We start from the raw sequence: 19,245 nt of genomic DNA, 5'->3' as shown, positions 1-19,245 counted from the left end.
AAGGTAACGAATAACTATCTCAATATCTCTGGAGTAGCAAATTACTACGATTTGCAACACTCAAAAAAAAATTTTGTCTTCATCTGGAATGGGCAACTCCTTACTCTGAGCCAGTGTTCTTAAAGCTGCCTGCAGCAAACCACCTTAGCATCTGAGCAACCCTCTGGATTTTTGTTTCAGGAACATCACTTCAAATTCCTCTTTACGCCAATGAATGTAGACCCATCCAATCTTCATACAATTTTGTCATCCCTAGAATTAAACTAATGTAGTTTTCAAGGTAATTATATCCTTATTTAAATATGGAGACCAAAACTACATGTATTACTACTGATGCAATCTCACGAATACATATAAAGTTGTATCAAATTTTTCTACTTACCCCTTACAATAAGGGTTCAATATTACATTGATCTTCATAATAACATGCCTTACCTGTATTTCATCTCCACCATTTCATCATGGCTGATCCGTTTTCCCCAGTTTCCTGCCTTCTCCTGGTATCCCTTCATGCCCTGACATCAAAAATCCATCAACATCTGCCTTAAGTATACCCAATGACTTGGTATCTACAGGCCTTTCACAATGAATTTCACAGATTCACCACTCTCTGGCTAAATAAATTCCTCATCTCCATTCTAAATGGAGATCTCTCTATTGAAGCTGTGTGCCCTGGTCTTAGACTCCCCCCAACAGAGGAAACATCCTCTCCACATTTAGTCTATTGAGGCCTTTCAACATTCAATAGGTTTCAATGAGTTGAATTCTGAATTCCATTGACTACAGGCCCAGAGCCAAACACTCCTCTGATGAGCCTTTCAATCCCAGAATTATTGTGAACCTCCTTGGAATTTTCTTCAATGTCAGCAGATCCTTTCTTAGATAAGAGACCCAGAACTGCTCACAGTACTCTAAGCGAGGTCTCACCAGTGCCTTAAAAAGCTTCAGTATTACATTCTTGCTTTTATATTCCAGTTGTCTCAAATTGCATGATAACATTGCATGTACCTTCCCCATCACCAACTCCATCTGCAAATTAGCATTTAGAGAATCCTGCATGAGGACTCCCCAAGTCCCTTTACACCTCAGGTTTTTGAACTTTCTCTCCATTTAGAAAATAGTCTCTGCTTTTATTTCTTCTATCAAAGTGCATGACCATACACTTCCCCGCTCTGAATTCTAGCTGCCACTTCTTAATCTGTTTAAGCCCTTCTGGAACCTCTCTACTTCCTCAACACTATCTGCACCTCTACCTATTTTCATATCATCTGCAAACTTGGCCACAGAGTCATCAATTCCATCATCCAAATCATTGACATATAACACAAGAAAGAATCGGTTCCAACAGAGACCGCTGTGGAACACCACTAGTCACTGGCAGCCAACCAGAAAAGACTCCGTTTATTCCCACTCGTTGCCTCCTGAAAATCAGGTAATGTTCTATGCACATTAGCAGCTTTCCTGTAATATCACGGGCTCAATACTTGTTAGCACCTTGTCAAAAGGCTTCTGAAAATCCAAGTACACAGCATCCAGCAATTCTCCTTTGTCTATCCTGCTTGCTATTTCTTCAAAGAATTCCAACAGATTTGTCAGGCAAAATTTTTCCTTAAGGAAACCATGCTGATTTCAGCCTATTTTATCATATGCCTCTAAAAATCCTGAAACCACATCCTTAACAATTGACTCCAACATCTTCCCAACCACTGACGGCAGACGAACTGGCCTGTAATTTCCTTTCTTCTGCCTCTCTCCCTTCTTTTGCAATTTTCTAGTCCTCTGGAACCCTGCCAAAATCTACTGATTCTTGAACGATCATTACTAATGTTTCCACAATCTCTTCAGCCACCTCTTCCTATACCATCTGGTCCAAGTGATTTATCTACCTTCAGACCTTTCAGTTTCCCAAGCACCTTCTTCCTAGTAATGGCAAATACACTTACTTCTGCCCCAACATTCAGAAACTGCTGGCATACACCTAGTGTCTTCCACGGTGAAGACTGATGCAAAATACTTAACCAGTTTGTCCGCCATTTCCTTGTAACTATTACTGTGAATACAGCATCATTTTCCAGCGGTCTGATACCTACTCTCACCTCTTTTGCACTTTATATATCTGATGAAACTTTTGGTATCCTCTTTAATATTATTGGCTGCTTACCTTCGTATTCCATCGCTTCCTTGTTTATGGCTTTTTTTAGTTGCCTTCTGTTGGTTTTTAAAAGCTTCCCAATCCTCTAACTTCTCACTAATTTTTATTCTATTATATTGCTGTCTCTTTGGCTTTTATGTTGGCTTTGACTTCTTTTGTCAGCCACAGTTGCATTAACCTGCCTTTAAAATAGTACTACTGTACTTCTTTGGGATGCATCTATCCTGTGCCTTCCAAATTGCTCCCAGAAACTCCAGCCATTGCAGCTCTGCTGTCATCCCTGCTAGTGTCCCCTCCAATCAATTTTGGCCAGTTCCTCTCTGATGCCTCTGTAATTCCCTTTACTCCACTGTAATACTAATACAACTGACTTTAACATCTTCTTCTCAAATTGAAGGATGAATTCTTTCATATTATGAACACCGCCTCCTAAGGGTTCCTTTTTCGTTAGCTCTCTGATTAATTCCAGTTCATTACACAACTCCCGATCCAGAATAGCTGATCCTCTAGAAGGCTCAACCACGAACTGCTCTAAGAAGCCATCACATAGGCATTGTACAAGTTCCCCCTCTTGGGATCCAGCACCAACCTGACTTTCCCAACCGCAGCACTATTACTCCAACTCTTATCTCCTCGCCAGATTAGTTTAAAACCTCCCCAACAGCTCTAGCAAACCAAGTCCTTGCTAGAAATTGAAACTATTGAAGCCGCAGCACAGATTTCTATGGCACTTGCTAGTTATGTTGCCTGTTTTTCACCCTATTCGAATTTTATAATTGTTTGAATTGTAGGTAAAACTGTCACATCTTTAGGTATCGTTCAGTCTGCAGGTCTCTGTTCTCTTTGGATATGGAAAGTGTAGTAGATTTTGTCATGAATAAACAGTTTTAGGAACAGGAATTATCAATCATGCAATGAGGTATAGTCTCTGATCAGTGGTCAATTTAAATTACAAAAACTTTTAATGTTAAAATGTAAATAATGTATTTGGCAGCTAGGAATTGAATGATATTCCCTCCAGAAACAATGGAAACAAAGCAAGAAATCAAATTCTTCTTTAACATTTACAAACACAATATATTTTGTCTTCAATGTACCACACACTCATTTTACAAACGTACGTGTGTGTCTGTGTGTCTGTCTGAAACAGAGAAAGAAAGAGGAGGAAATAGATTAAACTAAAAATAAAGATGCTCGGGCAGAGACATAACAAAGAGTGAAAGAGGAGCAAATAAACAAAAGACAATAGAAACAAGAAATGGTTGCCTGTACACTCATTTGCATTTAGGGCAAGTCTCAGAATTATCTTAACTGATTCATTACCCAGGGGTTTCAGGCAAGCACAATGTCCAAGGGCCTATTTCCATTGACAGTTCCCAGTTCATCAAAAAAAAATCACAGAAAGTAGATGACACAGCAAGCAGCCATTTGGCTCAAGCCTGTTCAAGTCGAAAACGCCACCTTCCTATATTTAGTCTGTGGATAAATATATATCTGCATATTTGCCTCCAGCAATGTTTCAGGACAGTTACTGACCCCTACCATCCTTTGGGTGTGCCTTTTCCTTCATTTCCCATTTAATCCTTCTGCAAAGTACTTGAATCAATGCCACTAGGTTTTTTTTTCCACATTGCTGAGAAAGAGGATCTTCCTTTGACTCAATCAATGCTCCTCAGAATTTTAAAAACCTCAAGTAACTCTCCCCTCTGCTTCTCTGTTGCAAATAACAGCCAACCTGTCAAAACCATCCTCATGCCACACTTCATAGTCATCACAAGCGACCTTACTTACAGGTTTATAGCACGGTACATCATCGCACCCATCATTCCTCCAATGTTAATTAATCTTTTCCTGCTAAACATTTCCTCTTTCAGCTTTTGACCAACATGCTAAAATCCAGTAGCTACTCCAATCCAGTTGATTTGCACAGCCTGATGACGGGTCTCGGCCCGAAAAGCCAACTGTTGAGTCTCAATGAAGGGTCCCGGCCTGAAACACTCACTATTTATTCATCTCCATAGATGCTGCCTGACCCGCTGAGTTCCTCCAGCATTTTTTGTGTGTGTTGCCCTGGATTTCCAGCATCTGCAAAATCCCTTGTACTTATACTTCAGAGATGTTGAATGCTTTCAATTTTGATTGCCAGGATTAGCTGAGTGCAGCACAGTACCATGACTTCTTATCAAATGAGATACAATTATCTTTGCACAAATGGTCCACACTGGAGGCAACTCATCATTCAATCATACTCCCACACAGCTATTCTTGAATTTCTAATATTCTTTAGCACTTCACACAATTACCATTCAGTTTGCACTTTCAGTATTTATAATATCAGTCCTGACCGTACAGCATGAAAACAGGCTCCTCAATCCAACCCATCCTTGTGATCAAGTTGCCTATTATCTACACTTAAACAACAGGAATTCTGCAGATGCTGGAAATTCAAGCAACATACATCAAAGTTGCTGGTGAACGCAGCAGGCCAAGCAGCATCTATAGGAAGAGGCGCAGTCGACGTTTCAGGCCGAGACCCTTCGTCAGGACTAACTGAAGGAAGAGTGAGTAAGGGATTTGAAAGCTGGAGGGGGAGGGGGAGATGCAAAATGATAGGAGAAGACAGGAGGGGGAGGGATAGAGCCGAGAGCTGGACAGGTGATAGGCAAAAGGGGATACGAGAGGATCATGGGACAGGAGGTCCGGGAAGAAAGACGGGGGGGGGGGGTGACCCAGAGGATGGGCAAGAGGTATATTCAGAGGGATAGAGGGAGAAAAAGGAGAGTGAGAGAAAATTATTATCTACACTTATCCCATTTGCCTGCTTTTGGCCCCTATTTCCCCCAAACCTTTTTTCTCCATCCACCTGTCTAAATGCCTTTTAAACAAAGTAGTTGTACCCACCAGCTCATTCCACATACCCACCGCCTTCTGTGTGGAAAAATTACCCCTCAGATTCCCATCAACTATTTTCCCTCTCACCTTAAACCTAACCTTATGCCCTCTATTATAGCATCCCCTACCCAGGGGGAAAAAAATCTGACTATCAAACTATCTGGACCTTTGAATTTTTTAACTCTCAATAAGGTCACCCCTTAGATTCCTTCACGCCAGGGAAAACAGTCCCAGCCTAACCAATCTCTCTTTGTAACTCAAACCCTCCATTCCACTCAACATCATTGCAAATCTTTTCTACACCCTTTCTACCTTAATCACATCCTTCCTACAGCATAGCAACCAGAATGGCATTACTGCAGCTTCAGCAGAACCAACAATAGCATGACAAACTCCTAACACCCTGCTTCCTCCACATCAGCTATACTGCAGCAACAGAGCAATGTTGCACAGAATGGACCGCAGCGATCTACCAAGGCTTCATCTGACATCATCCAGTTCTCTCCACCATCTTGCTCAACTTCAACACCCTTACTAGATATTCTGCCTTGATGAAACCACTTTTTCCACGGTGAAACTCCGGAAATATTAGCACCACTTCAACATAACGGATGTCATTCACTAGCCAGTCACTAGGAACCACCAGAAAGGTTGCAGTTCTGGTGTCCTGGCTGTCACCAACTGCACTTCTGAGCCATTGCACATTTTTTCCCTCTGCAGCTGCCAAACCCAGTGCCGCTGTTCAGCACTGTCCACCTCTCTGTGACCTTCAGTTGTGACTGTCCCAATGCACCCTGGCCCATCTCCAACCTATTCTGTCAGCTCAGCCAAAAGCTGGTTACTTATATCAGAGGCTCAACAATGCAGCATACTTTTGACCTCACCAAGGTATATTGACTTCCAGTCTCCCATGTACACAAATAAATCTTTATATTGTAATTCCCTTTTAATTTTCCCAACCCAAGCCCATCATCCCTCAGACTTACAAACTTCCATTTATACCTACACCGGCCGCATTGACCAACTGTGTTTCAGCCACTTTTTGCTCACATTTAGGAATTGTTTTTCGAACCACTCTTATGAAAATCCCACCTCCTCAATCAAACTTTGACCCTTCCCAATATCCTATTTTTCTGTGCCTATTATGATCCCATATGCACTTTGAGATGGTCTCAACATGCAAGTGTTATACAAAAGCAAATTGTTATTACAAAGAGAGAAACATTACACAAAGGCAAGGCGACATTTTACTGAAGGGGGATGAATCCTTGGACACTACGATGTACAGTTGATTAGTATTGTTTTTAATTAAAAAGTCCACTAAGAAATTGCAATATTTTTTAACCTGCAGAATCTCTGAAATTATTTCAAAGACAACTTCACACTATAAGACATAGGAGCAGAATTAGGCCATTCAGCCCATCGAGACAGCTCCACCATTTTATCATGGCTGATTTATTATCCCTCTCAACCCCATTTGCTTGCCTTCTCTCTGTAATCTTTGATGCCCTTACCAATCAAGAACCTATTAACCTCCACTTTAAATACACGCAATAACTTGGCCTCCATAGCTATCTCTGGCAATGAATTCCACAGATTCACCACCCTCTGGCGAAAGAAATTCCTCACCTCTAAAGGGATGTCTCTGTATCCTGAGGTTATGCCCTCTGGTTCTGGATTCCCCCACTATGGGAAACATCCACTCCATCTAGGCCTTCAATATTTGATAGGTTTCAAAGAGATCCACCCCATTCTTCCAAACTCGAGCAAGCATAGCTCAGAGCCAAAAAAAAAACACTCATACGTTAACCCTTTCATTCTCAGTCATTCTCATGAATCTCCTCTGGATCTTCTCCAATGCTAGCACATCATTTCTTATAGATAAGGGGCCCAAACTGCTCACAGTACTCCAAGTATGATCTGACCAATGGGTCACATCCTTGCTTTTCTATTCTAGTCCTCTTGAAATGAATGCTCACATTACATTTGCCTTCCTTACCACCGACTCAACCTGCAAGTTAACCTTTTAGGGAATCCTGCACAAGGATTCTCAAGTCCCTTTGCGTCTCTGACTTCTGAATTTTCTCCCCATTTAGAAAATATTCTATGCCTTTATTTCTTCTACCAAAGTGCATGACCATCCACTTCCCTACACTATATTCCAACTGCCACTTCTTTGCCCATTCCCCCAATAGGACCCAATCCTTCTGCAGTACTCAACACTCCATCTATCTTCGTATTGTCTGCAACACTCGGTGAACTGCAATAGATTTGCGTTTACCACAAGAGTGCGCATGTTGTGGGTCAGGTTGTAAGAAGCACGAATTCCAAACAGGCAGAGCGACAGAGAACATAGCAGAGTGAAAGGTATTTGGATGTTTTGACCGCTCTTAAACAAATGGGATTGAAGCAGGTAACTCCAGTGCTGCTATGACTTGTCTTAAATTGAAATATGACCAAAAATTGCTTGGATAATAATTACATGGGAGTGTAAATGGGCCTTCTCACTCAAAAATCACAATTCAATAAAGGAATATTATCTGTCATTTGGTGGAGTAGCAGCAATGGAACATTTAAACTTGGTGTGAAAGTATCTAGTGAGATTCACTTGTCTGGACCAATTGCACTAACGGCTATCTTTATACTGAAATGAAAAGCAGTGCCTCTCTGGTGAGTTCTTTAAAAAAAAATCAAAACTATTCTGAGGTTCTGCTTAAAAACAGCAATAAACTAATGCAAAATATTGACATTATACTGTGCATCTCTAATATGGAGATGACTAAATACTGCTCCCGAATGCCATAATTTTTCAATGTCACTTGCCCTTGTCCATGTATTCTAATGAAGGAATGCAAATCTATTATAGCTACTAACAGCCATGCAGACCCCATGTAACAATAAGCAGCATTTACCTGAAGTTTTTTTAAACCCACTGATAAATTGAAACTGATTTAAAGTTCCAATCCCTCAATGTTAAATTTAAATTTACCAATTCCAAAGGATAAAATATTAAGGTTACTTATTTACATTCGAAGCGAACGGGACAAAGCAATGATACGGCAACGATACCGACAATAAACACTGCGAGAGGGCTGCTGAGAGTATGCAGAAAATGTGAACGTCCAGTTCTCAACGATAATCCTCACCCTCGCATTCGCACATATACATACAAACCCTTTTCTCTTTCCGAGAGAAACAAATGTGCCTTAAAAAGGGAAAACGATCCCCTAATAACATTTATGTAATATTTGCATAACCGAGATGCAAACAACTCAAATCATGACCATGACAATATTAGGTATTTTTGATAATAACTCAGTTGCAAAGTCAGTAAGTTTCATAATTAAGCCCTGTTAAGTGCATCGTTTAAAATATACAAGTGAAAACGTTGATAAAGGAACAAAACCCAAAGAACTGCGAACTCGGGGGTGGTGGGGAGGTTGAGCTTCACGACAATGCAGTTTTTTATGATTACAATGAAGTGCCCGGAGTGAGACCAATACGAGGCACATCTCTTGCCACTGACCTGTAGGAGGTGGTTTTTACTGCGGGTCTGATCGCCTCCTCCCGGGTGTGCCTTGGGACGGGCTCCCTGGGATTTGGGGGTCTCTCTCCTTTCTGCTGGTCTGCAGTTGGCCCAGGGTGGAGCGTGTGCGCGCTGGAACTGCTGGGCATGGAAAGCTGGTCCTGTCCCGCCTTTACCCAGGGGTAATTTTCCTTTTTAGGGATGGGCCAAGCCTTGAAGTCCAGTTTGTACTGGGTGTCGCTGGAGAAAGGAACGTCGGACGGATGGTACTCCCGCCTGGGTTTGCAGCTCGCTTCCTTGCGCACCGTCCAGGACTTAAAGTCGTGCCTGGAGACCGATTCCTGGACCGAAGCCTCTGTTCTCGGCTCGGGGGCCAGGGGCGCGTTGTTATTTAGGATTGAGTCTGTTGAGACTTGCTGGGTTACCGACCTCACCTCTTGCTCTATGACCTCAGAATAATTCTGGACAGTCAGCGGTACCGAGAGGTCGGACTTGTCCAACTGGCTCCAGAAGCGAGACAGGCAGCAGACCCTGCTGATGCACGGCCAAGCCATGACCCAAGCGGCCCAGGAGAAGGCAGTGCAGAGAGAAAGAGGGCTTTCAGACCCGGAGCCTTGTCTGTACGATGCGCCCTTCACCTTGCGAGAGCCTCCTCTGCTAGCTCCTCCATAGCCGCGTCCAAATCCGCAATCTTAGCAGAGAGATTAGCGAACCGGCGCATGTCAGCTCCCCTCCCTCTCTCCAGCGCTGTCGGTGAGCTGCTGCATTGGAAATTCAGTTCACGTGTCCGCAGTCCCTCTTCGCCTAGACCCCCCCTTCCCACGGCAACGGCAGCAGCAGCAGCAGAAGAGCATCACACGGGGTAAATGTCAGACGCGCGCTCGCACTCTGCTCCGAGAGCAACCCCTTTTTGAAAATTACGTACTTTCTAGAGCTCGGTTGCTGTGCGACTGCCTTGCAGCCCCTCATCACTCGCTGCTGGTTATAACTGATAGCACACAAAAAAAACAGAACAGAAATGTATATTAAGCACTCAATATCCACGTGTATTTTGAATTAGTAAATGCATAGGCAGAGGCATGACGTTAACGATGTAGAAACTGCTGCTGTGAAATTTAAATTCAGTTAGTAATCTGGTGTTTGAAAAAATCTCTAGTTATGAGTAATGATGACTACAGAACCACCAAATTATTATATATATTAAAACATACACCTGCTTCACTGATATTCTTCAGGGGAGGAAGTCTGGTTGACATTTGACTCCAGGCGCACCAATGGGGTTGAGTCTTTAATGTCTCTATATTGAGTACTGGGTTTAAGGGAAGTTATGGGTTAGCAATTAGTCCTGAGCTTTATATTGATGTAGTGATCCTGAGAAAAATATGTACAGAAAACGTATCAAAGATAATTATATTTTCTCCATCTTCCTGGCATTTCCTCAGTGCAAAAGGTTTAGATAGGTAGAACTTGTTAGATGTGCTGTTGTGTATTTGACATTGCAATAATATTTGAGCAACCTTGTACGCATTGATTGATGAAACGGTCTACTACGTATAAATAATTGATTACGTAAAATAAGTTCATTGTATACGTCATCGCGCTACCACGTGATCCGTGCGCATTTTGCTTAAAGACGAAGTTGTATCCTCGTTTCGGATTCGCTTGTCTTCATTTGAATTAGTTTAATATTTTGAAGTTACAAAACATATGATTGCGGCGAAGTATTTTAAAACAGCCACCGACCTGTTAAAGTACAGCACGCAGTCTAGTTCGAAAAGCACGTGTTCTTCGGTAGGGAAGACACCATCAAGTCTGTAAAATACGGAGGAATTTACGGGCTCATAATGAGAAAGGAAGGAATCATGGGTTCGTAAAGAGCACCGGGTGAAAATAATCATTAAAAAAAATCAGAAATGGCTGGTTTCATCGGGAAGATTGAGGAGTTTGATTACACAACGGGTAATTGGCTCATGTATACTGAACCATTGGACAGTATTTTGAAGCAAATGAAATAGCCAATGAGAAGCGAGTGCCAATTTTGCCAAATTCATTGGGTTTAAAAAGATAAACTGTACCAGTATCCAGTGAAGGATCTCTGACGCAATATGTAGACAGGTTGTGCTATAACTAGAGGAGTGGCCATTCTGAATTTGGCACTAGGTCAGATGTGAGATCACTTGGTGGGTGAACATGTTGGAACTTGGAGATACTAACCTGACCTTTAGCCCTGGGGAGAGAGACAGGAGTAGATGGAAAGGTGAAGTATTTAATTGGGGAAGAGGCTCTATGATGCTATTAGGCAGGAACTTGGGAGCATAAATTGGGAACAGATGTACTCTGAAATGTACAAAGAAAGATGAGATTGTTCAGGAAGCACTTACATGGGATTCTGGAAAGGGTGGTAGGGGAAGGAGCCATTGCTGACAAGGGATGTGTGCATCTGCAGATTCTCTCATTGGATATATAGACTATCTCTTGGGGAGAGAGAGGGGAGTTGGGGTCTTGTTAGGGTTTTACAGACAGAGAAATGTATGTGCAAATGTATTCTTACTGCTGATCAAACAGAAGAAAAAAATTCTGATGGTCTATCTTGATACAACTTGGAAATGGCAAAGTCTCTCCCAGAAACACACACAAAATGCTTCCATAGATGCTGCCTGGCCTGCTGAGTTCCGCCAGCATTTTGTGTGTGTTGCTTGGATTTCTAGCATCTGCTTATTTTCTCTTGTTTGTGATTGAAGCCTCTCCTAGAGCCTTTACTCTAAACAGTGGCATGCGTGAAGAAGAAATAGCCCTGGTTGTTTTCTACAATGTTCAGGTCAAATGAGTGAAGGGAAACCTCCATCTGATTATAACTTGGTGTTCTCCTTCAGCTCCTCCATTTTGTATAATGATTGGAAGAAATATTGGAACTAACAAGAATACTGGATAAATTCTAGGCAGAAATTTTAATGTCTATCATGGCTTACTGGCACAGCCACTATCCGAGCAACTGTCTCCTTTTCATGAGGAGGTGGGGAACGAATCTTGTGCTTCCCTTCAACCTGCGGCAGACGGATCCATCTTTGCTGGCATTCATAAGAAGTGATTCACCATGCAGTCAAACGTCAACTTGATTCATCTTTGACATTTACATGTATTAGGAATCTACTGTGGCATGTTGGTACGTCGTGGATCAGAAACAACAATATTTGACAAATATAAATGTTTATATAAAATAAATTTACAAGTATGGATATGGAACAAATGTGCGTAAATACTTAAGTGCCAGCATGTTAACAGCATTGCAAAAGAGTGGTTTAAAGTTTTTGCAGTGTGGTGACTGAGATAATAGAGGGTGTGAGGGAAAACTGGAATGGTTGATCAGGTTAACTGCCTGGGGGAAGAAACTTTTTAGCTAGCGTGAAGTTTTTGCTTTAGTAGCCCTATAGTGCTACTAAAGGGAGCTTTTAGTAAAGGCGTGTGTGGGTAGTGTCTGCAGTGATTTATCCTACCCACTTCTTTGTCCTGGATATTTGCAAGTCCTGTAGTGCTTGTAGACTGTAGCCAGTGACGTTTTCTGCTGTCCTGACAGTTCGCTGTTTTCATATTTCGGGAGAGGATGCTGCACCAAACCAGGCAGTGTTGGCTGACATGGAGACTAAATTCTGCCTTCACAGTGTTAGTAGTGCTGACATGTTCAATGGGACAGAATCAAAGCAGACCTGGTAGTTCAACGGTCCCCAACCACCGGGCCGCAAAGCATGCGCTACCAGGCCGCGAGGAAACGATATGATTTGGCGATAGGAGTCAGCTGCACCTTTCCTCATTCGCTGTCACGTCCACGGTTGAGCTTGAATGCACGCAAGGTCATTACGCACGCGTCATCCATGTCAGCGCGGGAAGGAGATCAACTCCTCGAGCTTGAAAATGACGGCGGGCTGAAAAGTATGTTTGATATAACATCTCTGCCGGCATTCTGGATCAAAGTCAAGGCTGAATATTCTGAGATAGCCACGAAAGCACTGAAAACGTTGCTTCCATTTCCAACATATCTCTGCAATGAATGCAACGAAAACTAAATTGTGGAATAGACTTGACATAAGGAACCCCCTTCGAGTATCGCTGTCTCTCATCACCCCTCGATAGGACTGTCTTGTTGCAGGGAAACAAGCCCAGGGCTCCCACTGATTCAGCGATATTGGTGTGTTGCAATGATTTTATATGTTCATGCAGGAAAAATATGTGCTGTGTGTTTAATATCCAAACGTTACTTAAAATGTTATGCTATTGACTTATATAACCATATAACAATTACAGCACAGAAACAGGCCATCTCTGCCCTTCTAGTCCGTGCCGAACGCTACTCTCACCTAGTCCCACTGACCTGCACTCAGCCCATAACCCTTCATTCCTTTCCTGTCCATATAGCTATCCAATTTTTCTTTAAATAATATCGAACCTGCCTCTACCACTTCTACTGGAAGTTCGTTCAACACTTACTTCAAGCTCCCCTAATAATTGACTTATCGCTATATCATGCGAGGAAAATATGCGCTGTGTGTTTAATATTAAATTCGTTAGATAAACCCTTTTAGAAACAAAATTGAGTGTATTAGCCACTTATCACCTATATTGCGTTCGTGATTAACACCCCCTCCCGGACAGAATCGCCAAAGCCGATTTGTAGAAGACAATCGGCACGTACACGCATGCGCAGTGGTGCCCACTCAAAGCTTCATGGTCGTTGTAGTCTTTCTCGGGGTAATCCCAACGTATTTGACTGCTACTCTTAGTTGCTGGTGAACGCAGCAGGCCAGGCAGCATCTATAGGAAGAGGCGCAGTCGACGTTTCAGGCCGAGACCCTTCGTCAGGACGTCCTGACGAAGGGTCTCGGCCTGAAACGTCGACTGCGCCTCTTCCTATAGATGCTGCCTGGCCTGCTGCGTTCACCAGCAACTTTGATGTATGTTGCTTGAATTTCCAGCATCTGCAGAATTCCTGTTGTTGACTGCTACTCTTGTTCGTTGGCAACCCTACCACTCCCCCCCCAACCCCGGTCGGCCGGACCGCAAGAATATTGTCAATATGAAACCGGTCCGCAGTGCGAAAAAGATTGGGGACCCCTGTGGTAGTTCACTGGCAGTGTGGATTGATCATCAGCAGTGTACACCATGACAACCTGTAACTTCATAGCAGAGTGTATCCTCATTCCAGCTTTACCATCAAGTAGGGTTCCACACCTGTTTAATGAGATGTACAGGAAGACATTCAGGTCACTCCCAGCCATGCATACAATTGAGTCCTGATCTACATACATGCTAAATGGCAAGTACAACAGGAAACAGGCAAAGCCAAACAGTCCCACAGCCAATGAATCAAATCAAAATCCTGCATTTAGTGAGTAGGGCTGGATATATTAATTATCATTTTTGATGATAGTGAAACCCAGTATGTGAATGCTAAAGAGAAAGCTAAAGTATTTGCAGTCAAGTGCAGCCAAAAGTGCTTTCATCCATAGCTCCATGTGATGTCAAGAAATGGCTAAAAAGCACTGGATATAACAAGGGCTTATGGACCCAGATGGTATGCCAATTAGAAGGCATACTAAGGGGCACGCTTTTAAGGTGAGAAGAGCAAGCTCGAATACAATATGTAGGACAGGTTTTTTATACTTACTGAGTGTGGTAGATCCTTGGAATGTGCTGTCAGAGTAGCGGCAGATAAGGTAGCTGCACTTAAGAGGCTCTTAGATAGGAATATAAATATGCAGAGAATGGAGAGATATAGACCTCCATAGTTTAATTAGGCATCATTAAATTAATTAATTTGACATATCATCAGGTGCGAAGGAGACTGTCCCTGCAAGGTACTGTTCAAGATTCAAACAGAGCAGAGAGGGTTTGTACTCTGGATCCAGTCACAGTTCCAGACTTCTCTGTGTAGGACACCCAGTAAAAGTAAGCGGAGTGGCCATTGTAGGAGTGGTCAGTGTTAGAGTAGCAAGGCTTTGGTTCAACAGGCTTGGGCAAGAAAAGGAGCAGGCTAGAACTTAAGCTTGAGAAGTTAGAGGTTTTACAAGTGTAGGCAGGATGCTAGTTAAGGCAGTAGAATGCACCTGCTGTGGGATGTGGGATTTCAGTGTACCTGATAGTCTTCCTGATGACTGCATTTGCAGGACAGTTCTGCATTGAACTGCACCTCCTGACTGACAAGGTCAAGGAGCTGGAGCTGGAGCTGGATGCACTCAGGATTGTCCAGGATGCTGAAAACCTCATAGGTGAGAGTTTTACTGAAGTGGTCGCAGCCAGAGTGCAGGTTCGGATGGTAGATGGGTGACCACCAGGAGAAGTTAGGGGAGTAAGCAGTCAGTGCAGGGTTCCCCTGCAGGCATTCCCTCTGTAACTAATATTCTCCTTTGGATTCTGCTGCTGGTGGGGGGTGGGGGGAACTAACTGATCCGGGCACAGCAGCAGCAGCCAGGCCTGTGGCACTGTGGCCATCTCTGAGGCTCAGCAGGGAAGGGTAACTTCAGGCAGAGTGATAGTGATAGGAGACTCAATACAGTAGTTAGGAGAACGGACAGGAAATTCTGTGGCTGCAGAAGAGATACCTGGATGGTCTGTTGCCTCCCAGGTGCTAGGGTCCAGAGTGGCTGGAGAAGATTTTCATGAGGGAGGGTGAGCTCCCAGAGGGTGTGGTGCACATTGGCATCAATGTCATAGACAGACAGGGGAACAAGGTCCTGCACAGTGAGTATAGAGAGGGGAGGGGCTGAAGAGAAGGACCTCCAAGGTAGTAATCCATGGGTTACTCCCAGTACCATGTGCTAGTTTAGGACAGCAATAGGATGATAGTACAGATGAATGAGTGGCCGAGGAAGTGGTGCGGGGGCAGGGTTTCAGATTTCTGGATCACTGGGATCTCTTCTGGGGAAGGTATGACCTGTACAAAAAGGATGAATTGCACCTGAACCTAAGGGGGACCAATATCCTTGCAGGCAAATTTGCTCGAGTTGTTGGGGTGGGCTTAAACTAATTTGGCAGGGGGATGAGAACGGAGTGATAGGGCTAAGGATGTAGCAATTGGTATACAAGTGGATGCATTGTTTAGTGAGACTGTGAGGAACGACAGGCAGATGGTTTGAAGTGTAACATGTAAAATTAAAAAGGGAGATGAATTCAGTACTGATGGTGGTACATTTGAATGCACACAGTATACGGAATAAGTTAGATAATCTTGTAGTGTAGTTTAAGATTGGCAGCTATAACATTGTGGGCATCACTGAGTCATGGCTGAAATAAAATCGTAGATGATGGCTTAACATCCAAGCATGCACATTATATCGAAAGGACAGGCAGGTAGGCAGAGGGGGTGGGGTGGCTCTGTCAATTAAAAAAAAATTTAATCAAATCTTTAAAAACAGATGACATAGGATAAGAAGATATAGAATCTTTGTGAGAAGAATTTAAAAAAGCTGCAAGGACAAAAATACCCTGAAGGGAGTTATATACAGGCCTCCGAACCGTAACCAGAATGTTGCCTATAAATAATAACGGGAGATAGAAAAGGCAAGTAGTAAGGGCAATGTTACAATAGTCATGGTGGATTTCAATATGCAGGTTGATTGGGAAAGTCAGGTTGGTGCTGAATACCAAGACAGCAACTTGGGTGAATGCCTACAAGATGGCTTTTAGAGCAGCTTGTGGTTCAGCCCACTAGCGGAAAGGCAATTCTGGACTGGGTGTTGTGTAATGAACCAGATTTAATTAGGCACCTTCAGGGAAAGGAATCGCTAGAAGGCAGTGATCATATATGATAGAATTCACCCTGTAGTTTGAGAGGGAGAAAATAAAATCAGATGTATCAGTATTCCAGTGGAGTAAAGGCAATTACAGAGGAATGAGAGAGTGGCTGGCCAAAGTTGGTTGGAAGAGGACACTAATAGGGAAGAAGATGGAAGAGCAATGACTAGAGTTTCGTTAGATTCTGGAATTGTTCTGGAGGAATGGAGAATTGTAAAGGTCACTCTACACTTGTAAGGTGGGGAGAGCAGAAGAAAGGAAATTATAGTCCAGTTAGCCTAACTTTGGTGGTTGGAAAGATGTTGGACCCCATTATTAAGGATGAGATTTTGGGGTACTTGACAAAATAGGCCAAAGTCAGCATGGTTTCATTAAGGGGAAATCCTGCCTGACAAATCTGTTGGAATTCTTTGAGGAATTAATAGGCAGGATAGACGAAGGAGAGTCAGTGGTTTTGCTTATTTGGATTTTCAGAAAATGTTTGACAAGTTGCTGCGTGTGAAGCATGAGGCTGCTTAACAAGACAAGAACCCATGGTGTTACAGGAATGATACTAGCAGGGATAGAAAACCCATGGTGTTACAGGAATGATACTAGCAGGGATAGAAGATTGGCTGACTGGCAGGAGGCAAAGAGTGGGAATAAAGGGGACCTATTCTGCTTAGTATTAGGACCACTTCTTTTGACATTGTCTGTCAACGATTTGGATGATAGTAATGATGGCTTTGTGGCCAAGTTTGCAGATGGCACAAAGGTAGTTGGAGGGGTAGGTAGTATTGAGGAAACGTGGAGTCTGCAGAAGGCTTCAGACAGATTGAGAGAATGGACAAAGATGTGGAAATGGAATATAATGTTAGTGCGTGGTCATGCACTTTGGTAGAAGGAATAAAGGCATATACTTTTTTTTTAAATGGGGACAAAATTCAGAAATCAGACATGCAAAGGGACTTGGGAGTCCTCATGTAGGATTCCCTAAATGTTAACTTGCAGGTTGAGTTGGTGGAAAGAACGGCAAATGCCGTCTTCTTTCATTTCAGGAGGACTAGAATATAGAAACATAGAAAACCTACAGCACAATACAGGCCCTTCAGCCCACAAAGTTGTGCTGAACATGTCCCTACCTTAGAAATTACTAGGGTTACCCATAGCCCTCTATTTTTCTAAGCTCCATGTACCTATCCAAAATTCTCTTAAAAGACCCGATTGTATCGGCCTTCATCACTGTTGCCGGCAGCCCATTCCACACACTTACCACTCTCTGCGTAAAAAAAACAACAACAACAACTTACCCCTGACATCTTCTCTGTACCTACTCCCCAGCACCTTAAACATGTGTCCTCTTGTGGCAGCCATTTCAGCCCTGGGAAAAAGCCTCTGATTATCTACATGATCAATGCCTCTCATCTTATACACCTCTATCAGGTCACCTCTCATCCTCCGTCGCTCCAAGGAGAAAAGGCCGGGTTCACTCAACCTGCTTTCGTAAGGCATGCTCCCCAATCTAGGCAACATCCTTGTAAATCTCCTCTGCACCCTTTCCACGTCCTTCCAGTGAGGTGACCAGAATTGATCACAGTACTCCAAGTGGGATCTGACCAGGGTCCTACATAGCTGGAACATTACCTCGCAGCTCCTAAATTCAATTCCACGATTGATGAAGGCCAATACACCATATGCCTTTTTTTAAAAAACATTTTTTTTGCTCAGCATAACAAAACTTTCAATTTACAGATAAATTTACATTCACTTTTCTTCCCCTCACAGATATCAGCTATCAGAACACTGCCATCAAAATATAGACATCACCACAACATCATATACAAAAGTCCTTATTAGTATAGCAGACAGGTTTACATCTACATATTGCAGGAAAGGTTGCCATGTTTTATGAAAGCTATTTGTTTTTGAGTGTACCATACATGTCAAAAAGTCGAAAGGAATGGCATTCCATGATTAATTTATGCCAACCAAAAAGTCCAGGGGCCTTATCGGATATCCAACAAAGTAAAATGTTCTTCCTCGCACAAAAAGTCAGGATGTTAAAAAGTTTTTTCTGATGTGCATTAATAATATGACTGCTGGGGCAGCCTAAGAGAAAAGACACTGGGTCCAGTTCAAGCTCCATCTTCAGACCCTTCTCCATTTCACCCAAAATATCACTCCAGTATGCCCGAAGTTTGGGACAAGTCCAGAAACAGTGGGTGAAAGTTCCAGTATTTACTTTACATTTAGAACACATTGGAGAAACCCCCGTCTTAAATTTTGAGAGACAATCTGGAGTCAGATGGGCTCTATGCAGAATTTTGAGTTGCAATGCTTTAGTTCTATTACAAACTGAAATTTTCTTTGCATTGTCACAGATGTCTTCCCATGTTTGAGCTGTAATTTCTACTCCCAGCTCTTCCTCCCAGACCCTTCCCAGCTGCTCAGCCTCTCCACAAGAACATTCCCTCAGGATGCTGTAAAAAGTACTAATGGAGACTTTATCCTTAGAACAAAACACCCTCTTTTCTATGTCAGAACTATAGAAATCAGTTAACAATGATGTTTTTTTCTGTATATAATGTCTTATCTGAAAGAAATGAAAAAATTCCTTGGGTATGTTAAATTTCTGTACTATTTGAATAAAAGACTTCATCGTTCCTTCATCAAACAAATCTCCTAGATGGAAAATACCCTTAGAAATCCAAAGTTTAAATCCAGAATCCATTATGCCAGGCTGAAAATCTGGACTGCTGGTTGTTGGAGTGAAGGGTGACATTTTCACTGTGTTGCCCTCAATTTGTCGCACTGCCCTCCAAGCTCTGACTGTATTAATTGTTATTAGATTGCGACAATATCCCTCAACTAGTTTCATCTTATTGAGGTAAAGCAATGAAACGGCATTTTG

The 19,245-nt window shown here is 42.7% G+C and overlaps 1 protein-coding gene across 1 annotated transcript in view; it reads right to left on the bottom strand.

Moving 5' to 3' along the window:
* map6d1 (MAP6 domain containing 1) overlaps positions 1–9,330 on the bottom strand; it is a 38,084-nt gene extending 28,754 nt beyond the window's left edge. The window contains exon 1 of the mRNA XM_063044972.1: positions 8,571–9,330. Coding sequence (XP_062901042.1) covers positions 8,571–9,124 — 554 coding nt within the window. The 5' untranslated portion in view covers positions 9,125–9,330. The remainder of the gene's footprint in view (positions 1–8,570) is intronic.
* Between the last annotated feature and the right edge of the window lie 9,915 nt (positions 9,331–19,245).

Source organism: Mobula hypostoma, chromosome 4, assembly GCF_963921235.1.
Source record: "Mobula hypostoma chromosome 4, sMobHyp1.1, whole genome shotgun sequence".
Classification (NCBI taxonomy): Eukaryota; Metazoa; Chordata; class Chondrichthyes; order Myliobatiformes; family Myliobatidae; genus Mobula; species Mobula hypostoma.
Note: the sequence above shows the minus strand (reverse complement) of the source record. Positions and strands in the feature narration are given on the sequence as shown.